General features: G+C 45.6%; 1 protein-coding gene across 1 annotated transcript in view; it reads left to right on the forward strand.

Annotated features, from left to right (window-relative positions):
- The window catches only part of LOC146193251 (uncharacterized), a 55,980-nt gene that overhangs the window by 16,655 nt on the left and 19,716 nt on the right, over window positions 1-19,609 (forward strand). The window contains exons 3-5 of the mRNA XM_084602627.1: window positions 7,979-8,272; window positions 9,594-9,965; window positions 11,898-12,145. Of these exons, the coding sequence (XP_084458753.1) occupies window positions 7,979-8,272; window positions 9,594-9,965; window positions 11,898-12,145 (914 nt within the window). The remainder of the gene's footprint in view (window positions 1-7,978; window positions 8,273-9,593; window positions 9,966-11,897; window positions 12,146-19,609) is intronic.

The following is a 19,609-nucleotide window of genomic DNA, read 5'->3' on the forward strand; positions in this document are numbered from 1 at the left end:
GCAGCACAGTATCGTCTGCATACATCAAACCGGGGAGGCGCTGCTCTACCGCCTTTCCACCTAATCTATATGACAGGTTAAAACCTAGGTTACTGTCGTGTATCCTCCGTTCCAGGTTTATCATATAAAGCATGAACAGCACCGGTGATAGAGGACAGCCTTGTCTTAATCCTTTGCATACTTTGACATCCTCCGTACTTCTTATCCCTTCCCACGTAATTTCTACTTTGTTATCCCGGTATATTTCCTGTAGGAACTCTATTATCTCATAACAGATACCTTCTTCTTTTAATATGTTCCACAGGAGTACCCTGCTTACGTTGTCGTCCGCCCCGTTTATGTCCAGGAAGGCTAAATACAAAGGTCTATTTTCTACTCTAGATATTTCGATGCATTGGGTAAGCACGAACAGGCTATCATCTAAGCGCCTACCATTTCTAAAGCCGTTCTGAAGTTCTCCGAGTATCTTGTTACTTTCTACCACCTTTAATTTCACCGCCTGCATGGCTAACCTGTACATAACAGATGTTATGGTAATCGGCCTGTAGGATTTTATGTGCATCCTGTCTCCTTTCCCTTTATAAATCAAATTCATTTCACTCTGCCGCCAGCTGTTCGGAATTCGCTTATTCGTTATGACTGTTTCCAGAGCTTTTAACAACGTTTCCTTACTTTTTGGACCGAGTTCATTAATCAGCTTGATCGGAATTCCATCTATTCCTGTAGATGTGTATTTAGGAATATTTTTTTTCTGCCCTTTTCCAGTTTAGATTGGCCAGTTCTAGGCTGCTTTGTATTCTGCTACCTTGTGTTGCTTCCTGATTTGCGGAGATTACCCTATCGTCGCTCCTAAAATGACTCGGCTATAACTGATGTAATGTAGTTCACTGCGTTATCTCCATTTAAACAATTTCCCTCGTTATCTTGAACCTGATCCTGCTTTATTTGATTCTTCTTCCCTAGCCAGCTTATATGGTTCCAGAATTTTCTTGCTCCGCCTCTAGAGGCATCGTGTATATCAGCCATCCAGCGATCGGGGGACTGTCTTATTTTACTTTGGACGAGGGCCTGCACCTGAAGTTCCTTTTGTCGATATGATTCCCATTTTTGGTCGATTTCCTCCTGAGATACCTGTGCTTTCTTTGCCATTCGGTGTTCCCTTGAAGCAGCCTGTCGTTGTTCAATAGCTTCCCTGATTTCGTTATTCCACCAGCTCCGTGGCTTCCTCTTTCCATTCCAGTGGTCTGCTACTTTAACCTCGTGAATTTTCCTCCTTATGAGTAGTTCTACCTGTTCATAATCCCAGTCTTCCACGGGGCATTCCTCTATTGCTTCCTCTATGTCTGCTGCTATCTGCGCTATTTGATCGTCGTTTAATTTTGCGTTTATGTTTTGTCTAAGTTCCATTTCTCTTTTCATCAAGGGCCCCATCTGCAGACTAATACGTTTATGATCACTTCCCATACTACACTCCCCTTCTTCGTCTATTTCCATTTTTGTGACCTTGCTATAAATTTCCTGCGACATTAGACAATAGTCAATGGTCGTCTGCCTGTTGCGGAATTCCCACGTGATTTGGCCGTCACACTTTGTTTCTCTATTTACTATAACTAGATCGTGTCGCTCACAGAAATCTAGCATTAGCTTGCAGTTACAATCCGTGTATCCATCCAGATCGTCGATGTGGCCGTTCATGTCCCCCAGTAGAATAATATTGGCCCTATTTCCAAACTGGCTTATATCGTCACTGGGACATTCAAGAAGGTCCCTGTTTTCTTGTCTGCATTGATGCCCTGTTCCTAAATAAACTACCCCTAGCCATGTCCTTATGCCGGCAATTGTTCCTGAACCCAGATATACTCTTTACAAGATGATTTAATTCTTTGCCAATTTGTTCCCTGGTGTATCAACATACCTACCTCTCCACCCTTTTTTTCCGTTCTCGTTCTGTTGTACCCTTCCCAGACGTAGCCTTCTATAAACGGCGGATCTTCTAGATCCCTGAGATGCGTCTCGCAAAGAGCGTACACACCTATTTTGTCATCCTTCAACTGCTGTTCCATCTCTAGCCATTTCGCTCTTTTTCTACCTCCTTGCATGTTTATGTAGCTGGTCCTAGTGTTAAATTTCTTTTTTGTACTTTTCTTTCTCGACCTACTCTTTGCCATTTTTGGGGGCTCAGCCTCTATTATTACACTTTCTTCTGCTTCACTTCTAACTACCTCTGTGCACGGAGTCCTCGCGGACCCCCTAAAAAAGCTACAGCCCTGCCTGCCAGGCGCCAGCCGATCTCTGCTCCCACCCTTCTGTTAAAATGAATGCCATCTCGCTGAAAAGCCCTACCAAAACCTGCTTTATGTACCTCCCTGTTTACCTCAACCACTTCGAAACGCTTCTCCAGGCTTAACTATCTTATGTCCTGGTTAACTGTCACCACGCCCTTTTCCATCTTTCCGTTCAATCCTAGCACCTCTGGTACTGTGCATGCAACTATCTGCGTCTGCTGTGCTATCTCCCTGATCTCGTCAACTCCCTTAGCTAAACTTTCCACCACTCCTGCAGCGTCACCATTTAGGACATCGTTTAGACCCGCGGCTACTATTACCATACTGCGCTCTGCGGAATTCTTCAACATCCTATTTTTACTCTCTTTTAGCACTGCCCTCATTGTTCTCCCTGGGAAGGCTCCAACCAACACTCTCTTATCACCCCTTACTCCTTCCAAGATGTCTCGCTTGCACCTGTTCATGTTAGAATCTCCGGCGATAAGCACCTGGGCCTTCTCTCTCCCTCTCCCAACTGTTGGCTCCTGCTTTCGGTTATGTGTCCTTATCTCTGGGATTTTCATTCTTCCTTACTTCTTCCTTTTTTTTTTCCGGCGTCTTAGCTGCTTCTAAATAACTCTGACGGTTCGGATCCGCCTGACCTACTTTGCTTATGCCTTCCATGCCAGTGCTGGCCCCAGCCACGTGGCCCGCATTGGAATGTTCGTCCTTGTTGGTTCCAAGGACAAAGTCGGCCCTTTTTTTTTTCAATACGAGTACGCTGTCCAAGCAGTTTCTGATTTTCCGTCCTTAGCAAACGTACTTCATTTTCTAAATCCTCCACACGAGACACTAAACTGCCCCTTTCTTGATCAAATCTATCTAGACGTGCATTAGTACGCAACACCGACACAAAAAGTCGCTGCCTTCCGCTTCACCTACAGAGTCAAAACGCGTTTCTTTGAGATTAACCTGCGCCTCACACTAAGTACACTTTACCTTCTTTTGATTGCACATCTTAAGCGCTCATCGACTGAACTATAACTATTACGAATTCTGAGAATATACAAATTGCCAAAAGAAGACACAAGAAACTACTAGCAAACACGCGTTTAAAACCAATTCTGCGAATGCCAATAGCCTAGAAAAAAAAATTATCTAAACAAGATAGCTAAACAATGAACGCCAAGAAAACCTAGCTGCCGGCACGAAAAACCAGGCCGCTAGGACCAAGAGCTAAAATCTATTCTTTTGGCTGCACCTAACCTAACTAGCTGAAAACAAAATAAAGTTAATAAAAGAAAGAACTCATCTATTTGACGCTTCGGAAGCTCCCGCTGTCACCAGTCCGTCCGTTTCCGGTAGCCGCGTGCAATCGGAGGAGTGATGGAACACGCATCCGCACCACACGGCTGTCAACTGTCAACTGTGGCCAGACATCGCAGCGCCCCCTCTCGTTCATTACAGTTGCAGTATTTGATCTGAAAGCTTTAAGGGTGAAAAATATAAATATGGCTTCAGGCACAGTTGTGCGGTAAAAATACCTTTTATGCATTCAATGAAAGTCTTATACGCAATGATAGATGGGTGTAGGATCCTCTGTTCAGATGGCAGAAACGGATGCGAGTTTAAACTGAATTTTTTTATTTTTCGACACGTAATCGTTCTAAGAAATTTATGGAATATAAGCAATACGTGATTTCAAAAGTGAGGTTCTTTCAATACCTGTAAGCAGCTTCAATGAATAGAGGCGGGAAAGAGTAAGTACCCACATACGAATGGTGTAAGCAAGGATAATCTAAAGGCGAAGCACGTGGTTCGAGATCGGGGTTGAATGTTGCGACACCAGTGCTTTACAAGCAGTAGTTACAACTCTCGCTAGGCTTCAAGCAGAACGCAAAGGTCCGAAGGTAATGCTTGATGCGTGTCTGTGTCATTACGTATGACTACATACGATGCATGTGATAGACCTTCGCAAGGCATTAACACACATTTAAGGCTTTAACACACACTGCAAAATAATGTTCTATCCTATAAAATAGAGTTCGGGTAGCTCATCAGGGCTTCGTGGTCGTCGGCCTAGCAGGGGAAGGGCAGGGTAGTACATCGAGGGTCTCCAGGTGCAGGCTAGGCAAGAGAGGTTTTCCCATCGCGAGTACCCCGGTTTTATCCCTCTCTGTATTACATCCCGAGAATTAATCGGTTGCTCTTCGGGACCCAACTTCGAGACGCAATTTGTTCCCCCGCGTTTGGAATGCACCCTTCGCTAAGTGACCAGCGCGGTGCTGGGACGTCACAACATTGTATGGGGAGCGAGGGAAGCGCTAAGGGCCTCCACTCCAACCCTCTTGGCGAGCGTGCGTCGTCTCGTGACTCGGCCGCGTTCGTCGGCGGTTAGGAAGGACCATGGGATATACGTGTATCCCCACATCCTCCCCCTCTTAAGGAGCCTCCCGAACGCAGAAGCGGACACAACGGGAATTTATCTTCTCGAGCTATCCATATATTGAACTGCTATGTCCTCTGGCTCTTGTCAGTGCCTCCGTCGATGTCAGCGCCAATTTGCTGCTCCAGGCGTGGCTTCCGGCCTGATGACGATGTGTGAAGGGGTATTGATCCGGGCTCAGCCTCCACAGCAAGCGCGGCTGTGTCTCTCAGGTTAACGTTTGAATGCCCGGTTAGGTATCGGCTACTGATGGTTTGGGGCCAGGTCCGTGACCGCGCTTCTGCGGTGCTGGGTCAGCTGGCTTCAGAACCGAGGCCACTGGCCGGAGCATTGCATCTATGATGGTGCTTCGTCTTCCGGCCAGGTCCCAGGGTTGCGGTGGTAATGGGGCCGCAGCTGTGCTACCGGTCTGGAATTGGCCAGCTTGATGTGGGGGCTGCGGCGCAGTTAGTCAAAGCAACCGGAGGCGCTCACTCGGGCACCGGCGTCACACGGTCAGCGGGTGGGAAGCTCCGATGCAGCATCGCTGGAGGATAAGCCGGCTAGGTATCTGTAGGTGATGGCCGGTTCTCTTGGGCGGGGTGTGGAGTTGGGTGGCGGTTCTTTGATGGTATTTTAATGTGGTGGGTGTTTGGTGGCGAACGACGGCTCTCGAATGTGGCCTGCTTCTTCGATTCTGGCCAAGGGACACAAATTCAATATTCTGGCCCGCAGACCTCCTCTCCCGAAAACAGCTCCAACAACAACTCCAACAGCTGAAAACGGGTCCTCGAAAAGAAGTCAGGCTCAACACAGTCGGAGTACTGAAAGCTTTGTAGTCACACCGAAAAGAAAATCTACCACTGGATGAACGGCAGGCGCTCAAAGCCCTCCATACACACCCGACCATCGTAATCTACCCAGCGGACAAGGGCAACACAATAGTCGTTCTGGACAGACAGGACTATATTGAGGAGATTTCTTCTCTACTAAACAGTCAAGAATACGAAAAATTGAAGGACCCCACTACAAGTACCCAGGCAAAGCTGAACAAAGTATTGAAAAAAGTTTTTAAAAACCTCCCAAACCACCGAAACCTCCACCTGCAGTTATCATGCACCAACGGATCTGCCCCAGCCTCCTACGATCTGCCCAAAGTCCATAAACCTGGGACCAGTCTACGCCCGATTGTCGACTTCCGTTTCTGCCCCCTCCGTTCGTTGTCAGAATACCTGCACAAGCTCATAACACCAATCACATGGAAAACCGCGACCCACGTGCGATACGCCGGACATTTCATTGAACTTTTATCCTAGGTGAGCCTTGAAGCCGACGACTGCCTTGTTTCCTTTGACGTGCTGTTCCTTTTCACAAATGTCCCTGTAAAGGTCGCGTTGGCCGCCACTCGAGAAGCCCTAGAACGCTACGATACTCAGCGCGCGAACCCCACTCAGTGTAGACGAGGTATGCCGTTTTCTGGAACTATGCTTATCAAACAAATATTTCTAATCCAGAGGAGAATTCTACAAACAAGTTAAGGGAACACCAATGGGTGCCTCCATCTCTGTCGCTATGGCGAATATAACTATGCAGCTCATCGAATCCGCCCGCCGCCGAAAATTTTTTTGTGAGATGTCGATGACTGTTTCTCAATTATTAAGAAATCTGAAATCAAAAATTTTCTCTCTCATCTAAATTCGATACAACCGGAGATTAAGTTCACCCTAGAAAGGAAGAAGCGAGGTGCCCTGCCGTTTTTGGACGTTCTGGTGACCCGAGAAAACAAGTCTGCGATTCTCCGTTTACCGAAAACCCACCCACACAGGCAATATCTTCCCTTGATTTCGGACCACCCGACAAGCCATAAAACGTCAGTCGTGAAGCCCTTATTACAAAGAGTGGAAACATCACAGAACCCGACAAAGCAAACGAAAAATGATTGATATTCAAGGAACTAATCACGAACGGCTACCCAAAAATTTTATCTGGAAAGTCATTCGCCTCCAAAAATGCGACGACTGGCCCTGGGAAGAAAATAATCAACAGCAAGCAACTGCATCTCAAAAGTACGTCACTATCCCCTATGTCCGAGGCGCCAGCGAGACCATCGCCCGTATATTAGGAAAAGAAGGAATTCGAGTGGCACACAAGCCTTCAAACACTTTGGGGAGCGTGCTACCTTTCTCCAAAGATTGAGTGCCCAAGGCATTGTCTACAAAATTCCCTGCGCCGACTATGATGCTACATTGGCTAAACAAAAAAACCTAAAAGAAATAATTCGGCAACACAGGAATGATGTACGAAATTTTTAAGACAACGCAACCCCATAGCTGAACATTCAGAAGATTACGACCACAGAATAAATTTAGAAGAAACCTTCATCCTGGAGACCGAGACCAATTGTCGGAAAAGAACGCCTCCTCGAGTCATGGCATATAGTCGACAGTAAATAACATCAACCGGACAATAGGCAACCTTCCTTTTGTATACTTGCAAGGTCTTCGCTCCCTTGTGGCCATTTCGCAGAAGAAAAGAAAAAATATCGCCAGCGAGCACCCCTGTACCTGCGACACTGTGACTCATCTTAACCTCCCCCCCCCTCCCCTTCTTTCTCCTCATTTCTTTCACACCCATCTCACCCCCTCCCCTTCTCCTCCCCCCCTTCGTCTCCCCCTCTACCATTCCTTTACTTTTAGCTGCAAGCAGCCCTGCGTCATGCACCCTTGAAGAAGGAGCCGCACCGGCTCCTAAACGTCGGGTTTTCTAAAATAAAAATGTGTTGGTTGAAGAAATTTCAGTTTCACTTAGTTATCAACCCAACCAGACAGGCAAATCTGTCGAAATGTTTAGTTTTTAATATAGTCGTGTTTTTTTATTGTAGAGGACCTTTATGCTGTCCAAAACGATATCGTTGAAATAAGGTATATGATATCTATCGACTTCGCATAATGACTGCACCTTGGTTTGTGGTACCTCCCAGTCGAAAAAATCTACAAAACCGAGTCAAAAATACGACAAAACGTTCTGTAGTTCTGTCTTAAACGTCAAATTTTTTTGTTGTATGTAGTTCTGCAACACGTTTTCGTTGTAACTATAGAAATTTCTGATGTTACTACAGGGCGTTCTGTTGTCACAACAGGTTTCCCGTCAAAAACCGCTCAGAAATTGTGTCGTAACAGGAAAGTTTCAGTAGTTTTTTCCGACTGGGCTGTACACTTATTTGTGCTGATTGGGTCCCTAGCTTTGTCAGTTTGGAACGTTAAATTCTATAAACAAATTTTATTTACAGATGGGGATATCACCGCGAGGATACAGAGGCTGCGAGACTCTTTTTGACAGCCTGGGAGGCAACATGTGGGTGAATTGCCTGCGGCTATCTGACTGCAAACTGGATAGCAATGCCACAGCATTAGCTGCCGTAGCCATATCTAACCTGCTGAAGCTGCAGCTACGAGAACTCTCACTTGACCTTGTACACTTTGTCCTGGAAGCTCCTACATCGCTACATGGTTTGACCGAAGGATTGCAGCTGTCTACAAAACTGAAGAAGCTTCGGATCGTCGAAATCTATCTCCATCCTGAGGTAATGCCACTTAAATTCACACCTTTTGTCAGATTTCTCCCCTTTTCGTCTCATTTTCCGTGTGATTCCTGCAAGGCGTCTGTAGGTGTTGGTCTTCATTGCCATGGTTAGCTTTGGCTCCATGACATCAATATTATAATATGATCGGTGGCGTTCCATACGCGACCACATGGCCCACTGCGTACGTCAAAAAACGTTACACCAAGCTGTTTTCATTTCGTAGAGTTTTATTATTTTATAAAGGGAACCCTGGCTCGTCGTCTCATAAACAACCTGTGAGTTTCCGTAGACACAAGCATGCCGAGTAAGCCAGCTGCCTACTGTAGAACTGTAATGCTTCGCCAAAAATGTTGCACAAAGAAAAGATGCAGCATTTATGCGCCAGTTCGGCGTTAGTCATGTAATCGGTGGTGACGATGGTGGTGTAATTTGTTAAATATATTGGAAGGTGGTCGCCACACGTTAATTGTGGTTGCTTGAAAGAGAAGAAAAGTATCATACACGAAAAATTGGATTTAGACCAAACCTTTGCACAGAAACATTACTTGCGGAAGAGGTTTTAGAGGTGTCACTTATAGTCACCTTCTGCGCACTGTGGTGGTTAGAGACGTGAAAAAGGAATATCACATGTCACACTCGAAGATTTTGAGAATATGGAAGATTTGGAAATTCCTTTGCACGTTACAGAAGTTGTATAAGTACAACTTGCTTCAAAACACGACATTCTTTATTGGGCTCAGGGGAGAACAATTTGGTAGTTATACACCAAATACTGGAATTCCTCAAGGTTTAATCTTAGCACTTTTACTGTTGAATATAACCTTCATATCATTGGTGTGGAACTATATGAAGTACAAAATATAATGTTCGTGATTAATGTTGATGACGTCAGAATGCTTCCGCTTGCGGCCGCCGCCGCAAGCGGCGGTGACCTACCTGTCCCAGCCCCATCAGCGGAGCACAGGTTAAAATCCCCAGGTGGTCAAAATTACTCCTGAGCCTTCCACTAGGCACCCGCTTTCTCTCTTTCTGCTTTCACTCCCACCTTCCTCCTTTCCCTTACGGCGTGGTTCAAGGGTCCACAGAGGAAGTGTTACAGATACGGCGCCTTTCCTTTACTGTGTACCAATTATTACTCGTGTTCTGTTGTCTTTAATGCGTATAGTATTTTTACTCATAAGAACTCTGCGGGAAGCATTGCTTGGCGGCTCCTTAACTGGGAAGTAGCCTGTGATTGATACAGTGAGGTAGCCGAAATTGCGTCATTATCTCTAGCATTGTATATTTACACGTTGCCCTCACTCCCTCTCCTCTGGTGCAGAAATCTTGGGCACGAGAATTCACTGGAAGGGTACTGGATGCCTTGTCACACATGACCTCCCACTTGTCCTCTCTGGTCCTAGACTCCACATACGCCAGTTACAAAGACGGGAAGAAATTCAAGAGTATGCTCACCCACCCATTAGCTACGGCCAATCTGACTGTGCAGCATCTTAGCCACCGTGGTCATCCCCAAAGGACGGCACTGGTGTGGGATGCACTGGCAGAAAACCGAACCATCACCAAGCTCTGCCTAAAAGGCTTTACTTTGAGCTTGAAAGACGCCAAGTCGCTCTCAGCGCTTCTCAGCTGGAACAGCAAAATTCTGGATGTAGACTGCGCCCGCTGCAAGTGGGACACAACGGAGCTAGTGGTACGTAATTTCGCGGCATTCACCAGGTTTATTTCGAGATGCTGGCTTGCAACATCGGACTTTCCAGTCGCTTCCCGACACATCCACAACTGAGCGTGAGATAGTGAGAGACCGGAAAGCGTGGCGTGACATGGTCAATAGGGTCACGAAGAGTCGGACACGACTGAACGACTGAACTGACTGGCTTGCAACGCTTTTCGGTTCTATGGTTTGGTGCTGACTATTGTTTCCCGTACACTTCATCAAAATATATTTTTGTTGTGGCAACATGGAGTGCTACATCATGGCAGAACTAGGTGACAGGTTGTTTTGCTCGCCCATGATCAACGGCGCGCCTGCTAATAACGTTTCATTAGAAGTGCGTATGTAGCGCGAGTCAATGAGTTGAGACATGCGCATGAAATTAACTATACAGCTTTGCACGTCTTAAATATTATTCTGGATTCTTCTGCCTACGTTATTTCGTGAGGATAAATGTTACATCCGGTATTTTCGAGAAATATAATCGTCGTAGAAGTAGCTGTAAAAAACGCTGTATAAAAGCTATATTAGCTTCGCGCTCTCCTGGTCTTTTCTGTGGCAGAAAACGAACCTCAGTCCAAAATGAAAACATACTTTTGTAGTAGCCTTCCGCTTCCACCAAGAAAAAAAACAAACAAAACAAGCAGGCTCTCCCGTGCTTTTTCTATGTCGACGAACAAAACTGAAACGAGAGAAAACACCCTTTCTTCTTTTAGCGAGAGACCGGAAAAATGAAAAGGGTAGGAATGTGCGGGGGGTGAAGTTGCCTCGGCGTCCAGCGCGGAAGTGGGAGGTGGGTATTTCGAATCTAACAAGTTAGAAAGGACTGCCGAAGCGGGCTTAACTACTGTACTTTTGTATTTGAGAAGTGTGCGCCAACAAGACAGTGAGCAAATGACGTTCGTCCTTCACGAGAAAAACCCGGTTTCTAATACCATTCCTGCCCATGATGTTATGTCATTGTGTTCACTCTGGGCTGAGTCGCACGCTGTTAACAATGCTAGTAAACTGACATACAGGTTAACTGTCATCTGTAATTGTTGCGAACTTTCAAAGGAAGCTTCCTGCAGACCATAGGACAGTCAGGGGCAATTCTGGGCCCACCTGAAGCTGTCTACCGGTGCTGGAAAAACGTGCCGCACATCATATCTGCAAAGAATTATTTTCCTTTTACTGCAGCTATGTCACATTCAATTTACGCCCCTGTAACTGTCTTGCGAGGTTTTAACGCGGTAGAGCTGAAGGCTGTGTTCATAAAATGCGGCATCCACGTTGCCTTTGCCAGCATCGTAGATCGCACCGGGACTGTGACTAAATTATAGCGGGTAATGGTATGACAGATGGCATGGCCGTGCTCTGATTGGTCGTGTCATGGTGTGATGGCACTTCGGCATGCGACATAGCAGAATGTTCCGGCAGTGCTAACTCGGACATCGCTTTAGAGATTGATGGTTGAGCCCGCTACGTCGCCTGACGGGAGCATTATGAGCTAGACACTCGGCGCCCAGGCTAAGGAGACTCATTGCTACTGTTTTAAGTGGGGATCTATTATCTGTCACTGCAACTCGCACATAATTTAGCCGCTTAAAACTATGCTGCTGATGAACTGCGGGGAGAATAGGGCAATACAGAAACACAACTGACGCATCAAGTGGCAAAGTAAATATATTGAAATAATTGTCCGCAGGGTGAACTAGCAAACTGGATCCGTTAACACTGTGGTCTCATACCCTTAAAGGCGCGGCATTAGTTTCCCTAGTTTTGTAAAGCTAATAGAGGCAGCACCTCATGAGAAAAGATAGGTGCATGAGTAAGGCAGAATGTGGACTGGAAAGTCCTGTCTGAAAAAACATGCGTCGCGCATTTACCTGCAGATTGCCTTGAGGTACTAACGGCTTTAAAAATTCGCAGGCGGACGCGAGGAGACCGAAGTGGCACGTAAGGTATCTGGTTTATTGCCTCGCGACGACAACGTCATTGCGGCGCTTGGCTGTCGACTTCTGCTTCTTTGAACGGGAGCTGTTGTTTCTTCTGATGGCAGCGAACAACTGCGCCTCACTCCAGGAGCTGCACTTTCCTCACCTTCACTACGAAAGCATGTTGCACTGGGGTGTCGACATATTTGCCCCGGAAATGTTCCGAAAGGTGACTGTTGGCATGTGAGTGATGTGTTCGTGTTCTCACTTTTAGCTGTCAATGCCTTTACAACAAAGGACAGCTTCGTGAGGCCTCTCGGTAATAAAACATTATTGCTGGCGGATGTGAACACTATCGCCTAAGTATTGCATAAAAACTCCTCTTCGTAACATTTAATGCTAACAAAACATCGCAAAAACTCTCCATAGACGTCACATCTCCAAGTTCTTTTTGAACGTATTTGCTAAAGGCAGGCCGATTGGATGACGGTGGTGACTTTTATTACTATGATCATGAATCCTTTTTGTCTCCCATTTGTTTCGTTACCAATAGGTAACGAAAACTACGCCACTTAGTCCGGTCACAAGATTACTTATATTGTATGCAGATGTCTTCCCGCAGGTGAAACATCTAGATGAAATCTGGAATAACCGATGTCTAGAGCATTTAATTTACGATTCTGTTACTACGATAAACCTCGGCCAAAGCTATGCGATTGCACCAATTGATTCCCTCTAGAGTATGCTATATGTGCGGTTAAAAATAAATTTGTCTTAGTGCCTATGGACATGAGAAGATGCCACTCTAGACTTCGCTTGTCGTATTGAGAGAGAAAATATTTCTGGCGTGAAAAGGCTCCTTCAAATATGGAGTATATAGGTTGGAATTAGCATGAACAGGCAATATTGGTAGTCGAGTGCTGTTGCGCTTGGTCACTAATATTTGCCAGTAAAAAGGTCCGGATTAAATTCAACCACTTGGTGTCTTTTAGCGTTCACTGACAACAGACAGCAGACGGGTCTGTTTTCATTTTGCCCCGATGAAATGTGGCTACCGCCCTCTGCAGTCGATAGCACTCTTCGGAAAAGCACCCAAATTCTATATCAACATTCTACTATAATGGGCAATAGAGAGTCTTTGATCATAACATGTGGCCATTTTGAAACGAAAATATGCTCCAGGAAATTGGTATTTGAGATAACGTGTTTACTGTATACAGTCTTCAGACAATCTGCCTGCATACTGTGTAAGGAGCCGATTAAACATTAAGAATGTAAAAGCACCACCAGCTTTGCAGTTTCCAAGTCTTCTCTCTTAGAACAAGATTGTAAGCAGAGAACGTGCACTCATCGTATACTCTTGCTTGATACTCCAGGTGCGAATGATTGATTCTTCAATGTAATCTCGAATCTTATAGTGTACGCTGTTAAAATGTGGTATTTCTTCAGCAGCGCAGGATTTTGACACAAACAAAACTACAAAAGAGCACAACGAAATGCGGAAACTCTTTAGAATGTCTAAGAGGAAGAATTCAGAATACAAAGGGCCTTCATGATGTTTTTTATCAATCTATCCATCAGTTTTCACTGCGACAAAGGGACCAAAGGGATTAGCGTGCTGGGTTGATCCTAGGCTGAACGAAAACAATTCCTTTTTGTGATGTCGGTAACCCCTATGAAGATACTTGGCTTCTTTTTGGCCCATGGCAGCATATTTTAAAGCAATCGCGGCGAAAATTGAGGCATTCATTTATTTGCCCACGCTGCTGCCTTTTATTGGCTGTCGCAGGAGGCGGCGTAAAAAGAATAAAGCGCCATCTACCATCAAGGCAACCTAAAAAAAAGAAATAAGCGGATGCCGTACACACGTGCAATACTGAACGCGCACACAGGCATCCATAAATACATTAGCGAGTTTTAATGCGGTAGAGAAACTTATTGTTCGAGGAAAAAAAAAAACTACGTTTAAATAAGTCTGATCGTGGTAAAAATAGCTTCTTCTAGTTTGCTTGCTTGTACGTTATGTAAGTTGTTTTGAAGAGGCGGCAGTGAGAGATGTTCATCACCACCATCATAAGGCGCATGTACCCATTGCAGACGCAAACGCTTTTGCCATATTCTTTCATTTAGTCTAGTCCGGTGTAACTGCTTCCTCTTGACTCCTGCCAACTTCTTATCCTCATCCACCCACAGGAAGTACTATCGGCATAGCGGCGGATCCAAGACGTTTCACGAAAAAAGGATTTATATCAATTAAAAAGAGCAATAAGCTGATAACAGAGCTAGAGGGAATTACCTAAGTGACATGTTTGACAGAGAATGTGGCATAACGAAAGGAAATAAATTGTGAGCGTAGCTTGAGGAAACTGGGAATCCAATCAACTAGACTAGTGTTATTCAGAATATATTGTAGTTTTTGACGTTATAGTGAGGGGCCCTGGCAATGATTTAGACGGGTATATAAATAAGGAGTCAACCTGGCCGCCAAGAAGCAAACGTTGACAGATCTCGCGCGAGAACTGTAGAAATTGTTATTGTGCTAAATAATTGTCTGGCCCCGTTCTGGTACTGCAGCGGTTAAGGCGCTGAACTACTGCGCCGTCGGATAGAAATCCAGCCACGGCCGTAGTTTTTCGATTCAGGAGAAACCAAAGGCGTTCATGTGGTGTTATGTCAGTGCACGTTAACAACCGCATGTAGTCGAAACGTCCAGTAGTCTTCCACTAAGGCGTCTCCATAGCCTTAGTCGCTTTGGGACGTTAAACCCCATAAACTAACAAGGTAATTTCCGGAAGTGTTTTGAGCATTTCTTTATATGTCACTAGATTCAAGGAACTTCATTATGTATTCACCTGCGTATAACACTGCAAAAGTTTACAACACTGTGATGACAGTGAGAGAGGCGTGTAATTACTGAAGTTATGGTTTTCGTCAGGTCTGCGTATGGGAGCGTATTAGCTAAATTTCAAGGTAAGAGTACTAAAGAAGACAACGATTTTTGAAAACTAACAGCAAGGTAGTGGGGAGCCCATAGGGATTGATGAACCAAGAATAAATTCGATATACCATCTGGGTTAACAGCTTTCTTTGTGCCTTGCTCAGTACCAAATTTAATGGTCGATCTAGCATACTTCTGATGTCATGAATGGAATTAAAAGGCTCAGTTAAGTTAACGCGTGGAACCGTGCAACAATTGAAAGAAAAAATGTCTGAAAATAATTATTGAAGACATTGGAAACTTTAGAGGATTGATGTTCGGGAAGCCATTTATTGTAAATGAATTCTGTGACTTTGCTAATTGGCAGAATAGCACTTCAGAACATTTGGGTACCTGTATTCAGTAACTACTTCAGTTTCAGGCGGTTAAAGGAACCTTTGCAGAGTTGATTTTGAGTTTATTTTCAGACGGGCGTTTGTTGGCATCGCTGAATTATTCGAAGCTGGCAGAGCTATCGCAGCGCTTTGAAAGTCCGTGTCTGAAAACACGGCGCGCCAGATGTAGAATATTAATTTTCAAGCATGAAATTTTAGTACTTGTATTTCTTTTTTTTCATCTCGAGGGGTACAGGGAGATGCTTACATGTTTTAACCAGATTTCTAAATTTTTATGAGTGACATCAAAATTTGAGCAAATTGCCGTAATCTAAATTGATGACTCAGCTAACTTTACTGTTTTAAAATTATCATACCAGCTAGCAGAAAAGCTTGGGCCCGGTATTGGTATTGCGTTGGTAACATCCATCCTATGCAGGAGCAGACTTTACATATCATGTACGAAAACTGGGCGCAAAAATTCTGCTGCAGAGATCAGCATGTTTGAAGTCCGGCAGCGTGGTATATCCAAAAACTATGTTTGGCAATCGTACAAGTAAGGTTAAAAGAACAGCCTAATCCCAAACACAAGATACCCGTGATTAGCAGTGAATGCCGGGAAAGTAAAATCTCCCGTACAGATGATGTTTGACTTTTCCGTATTATGCTGGTGTACAAACTCAGTGAGGACATGTAAGTGGGTCCACGGAAGAACTTGGACGACAACCGGAGTGGCCTACAACAAATGTTTGTTTGGCTAGCAGACTTTCGGAGTCCGATGTGAGGCAAAATTGACAGTTTCAGGTACTAACGTAAGATACCTCACCACCCTTTCCGCCTTTGAAATCAGCTTTCAGCAATACATATTCTGGTGGTTAATTTCTGAATCATAAATGCGTCATGTTACAATCTTTTTAACATCAAAAACATGTCAGGAATGAGACGAGATAAGGAACTTAAAAGACGGTAAGTTATTTACAGAACTTCTGTTGTGGAAGTTTAGGGTGAAAAGATTGCCAGAACAGCGTGATGGTAGTCAATCCAAGGATGAAACAGAAGGCTGGAGAGCTGGGTTGTTGAAGAAAGCAGAGCACTTCATAAATGCGTTGAATTCACAGCTTACTTATTAGTGATGTCGCCGATAAAAAGTACTCATACTGCTTTTGAAACTGGCAGCACTAGAACAATATAGACCTAATGCATTCCAGAGCTTCTTTAAGACTGAACGAAACCTGGCTGAAAAATCATGTCTCAAATATAGTCTGCGATATAGGGTAACAACCGCCTTCAAGTTGAAGGGAACAGAGAGTCCGCGACAAGTCTGTTTCCTTCAACTTGAAGACGGCTGTGAAGTTAATCGCAAAGTCTAGGAAAATATGTAATCACTGGATGTTAATCTCGTGGTCGATCAAACACATTGCAGCGTTTTACACGCATTCAAGCGACTTCCACGTTTTCAGAAAAGCACAGTTCAACTCGCTCAAACAAGGCTTTGCTGTTCTCAGCAGTGTTATCAGTGATGCCGAGGATGAGGTTTTTTTATGCCGACATCAACGATTTTACAATTCATCATTATCGCACAAGAGTTCAATTAAAGGTTTGGATTTCAACTCATAGCGTACCAATGAATGCAAGTGATCTTGGGCGTTCGGTAGATGCCGTAAGTGCGGAGATTCTAGACTCCAGTTGGAGCTTTCTGGAGAGTAGAAACTTGGGCGAGTTGGTGACGGTGGTCTATGACATGAGAGAGTAGTGCAAAAGGAAGGAGACAGAAGCGTGCACAGCACTGCGCTTGTGATGCATACCTTTCTGTGTGCTTCGTCCTTATGCGCTACATACTCATGCCATGGGGATTTCTGTGCTAGTAAATGCATGTACATGATGTGAGTTATGCGCAACAGTAAGAGGTACAGGGTTCTAGTAAATTATAGAGGGGCTCACAGGTTTGGGGGATCGGTTGTTTGTAGATGTGATAACGTGATAACATGCCCAGGCCGATGTTCCGTGTTGCTGCCAAGTGCCGATAAGATCACCCAGTGTTATCACGTGATGTGCGACGCCTTTCCTACGTGACTATATATGTGCCGTGTCTTGTATGCTTGTTGAAATAAATGTTTGCCTCCGGATGCGATGCAGCCTGCTCGATCATTACAGTGGCGACGAGGCACGGTCTAACCCTGCGGGGGTAGGACGGACGTGGTTGGCGAGATGGCTTTCGGCAGTCGCGTGGGCGAGTTTAATCTCAACGGAAATTCTTCATGGGAAGAATACGGGGAGCGCATCGAGTTGTGCTGCGCAGCGAACAAGCTGACGAGTGACGCCGACAAGAGGGCAGCTTTACTCAGCTGTTGTGGGGAGACAACGTACTCCTTGATAGCAACCCTCGGGAAACCTCAACGACCGCCAAATGTCGAGTACCAAGTCATCGTCGACGCCGTGAAGGACCACGTCAACCCGAAGCCTTCAGAGTTATACTCAAGGTACGTTTTTTCGAAGCGAGACCAGCACTACGATGAATCTGTAGCTGACTACGTTACATCCTTACGCAAGCTAGCTGAGAACTGCGGCTTCAGCGACAAACAGCTGCCCTTGGATGTAATGCTGCGTGACCGCCTGGTATTCGGATTGAGGGACAGCGTTGTGCAGCAGCGACTGTTGATAGAAAAAAACTTGACGTTCAAGAGTGCTTACGATCTTGCAGTGACCGCGGAAATAGCCGCTAAAGAGCAACGCGTAATGAACCAGCATAAGCAGGAAGCTGTAGACGTGACAGCAAAATTGAGCACGCCCCCTAAAAACGAGCTGGACGAAGAGAACCGCGTCGGAGCGTCGAGTCATGTTCCGGACGAAAGGTGTTTCCGATGTGGTGGGAAGCACAAAGCTTATCGCTGCAAGTTCAAGAACGCTATGCGTTTCAACTGCTCTAAAAAAGGGCATCTAGCCAAGGCGTGTCGAGGAAAAAAAATGCAAGTGCAGCATCAGCTGGAGGCTGCATCCACGCTGGCGCATACTGAGTACGACGCTTTACTGAGCATCAGTCAGGTAACGAACTGTCCCAAATTTGTTGTCACCGTCAGAATTGGTGGGCAGGACGTACAGATGGAAGTCGATTCCGGAGCAGCTAGGTCAATCATGAGCAGCAAGGAATACAAAAAACTGCAAGTCGCTAAAAATATCGACCTGGAAGTATCAGATGCTCAACTCGTCACCTGGACGAAAGAAGGCCTTGACATTGTCGGAAAAGCCAGGGTTCCCGTAGAATTCAAAGGGCTAATTTGCGAGCTGCCGCTACTGGTAGTGAGAAATGAGGGCAGCACACTTCTAGGTCGTGACTGGTTCAAGGCTTTAAACATAGAGCTAACCGGTCTTCACACCGTGAGCAGCAGGCAAGAAGCTATCCTGTCGAGGTATGCAGAGATTTTTAGCGAGTCATTTGCAGGCGCTACACTGCCGCCGATTCACATTGAGCTAAAACAGGATGCCCAGCCAAAGTTCCTGAAATGTCGCAGCATTCCGTTCGCGTTTAAGGACGATGTGATAGCCGAGTTGGACAGGTTGGAGAGACAAGGAATTCTGCAAGCAACGCAGTATTCAGAATGGGCTACCCCTGTAGTCGTTGTTCGGAAAAAGAATGGATCGCTCCGAATCTGCGGTGACTACCGAAGCACAGTCAACCAAGCGTTGAGGAGCAACGGTTATCCTTTGCCTACCAGCAAAGAATTATTCGCAAAGTTGGGCAAAGGCCGTGTTTTTTCGAAGTTGGACTTGACACAGGCGTACCAACAACTGGTAGTGGATGACGTCACAGCGCAGGTTCTCACGATAAACACCGTAAAAGGATTGTACAACGTGCGACGGTTGCCGTACGGCGCGTCGGTTCCAACGCGTAATGGACACAGTACTCGCGGGTCTACCGCAAGTAGCTGTATACCTGGACGATATTCTGGTGGCCAGCGAAACAGCCGAAGAGCACAGCCAAATGCTCGCCGAGGTCTGCGAACGAATTGCAAGAACGGGACTACGGGTCCAGTCGGCAAAGTGCGAGTTTTTTAAAGAGAGCCTGGAATTCTTGGGCCACCGGATAGACTCGCGTGGTATCTACCCATCGAAAGCTAAGGTAGAAGCCATTCATCAGGTGCCTGTACCGAAAACCAAGAAGGAGCTGCAAGCATTTCTTGGTATGGTGAACTTTTATAATCGGTTCTTGAAAGGCTGCTCCGAGGTCGCAGAAGTTTTGTATCGTCTACTGGAGACTAACGTCGCGTGGGTGTGGCGAGCAGAACACCAGGAAGCGTTCGAAAGCCTGAAGCAGCTACTAACTTCCGATTCGCTGCTGGTGCATTTTGATCCCAGCGCGCCTCTAGTTCTGTCATGCGATGCTTCACCGGTGGGAGT

Source organism: Amblyomma maculatum, chromosome 4 (assembly GCF_055883805.1).
Source record: "Amblyomma maculatum isolate TAMU_Amacu chromosome 4, ASM5588380v1, whole genome shotgun sequence".
Lineage (NCBI taxonomy): Eukaryota > Metazoa > Arthropoda > Arachnida > Ixodida > Ixodidae > Amblyomma > Amblyomma maculatum.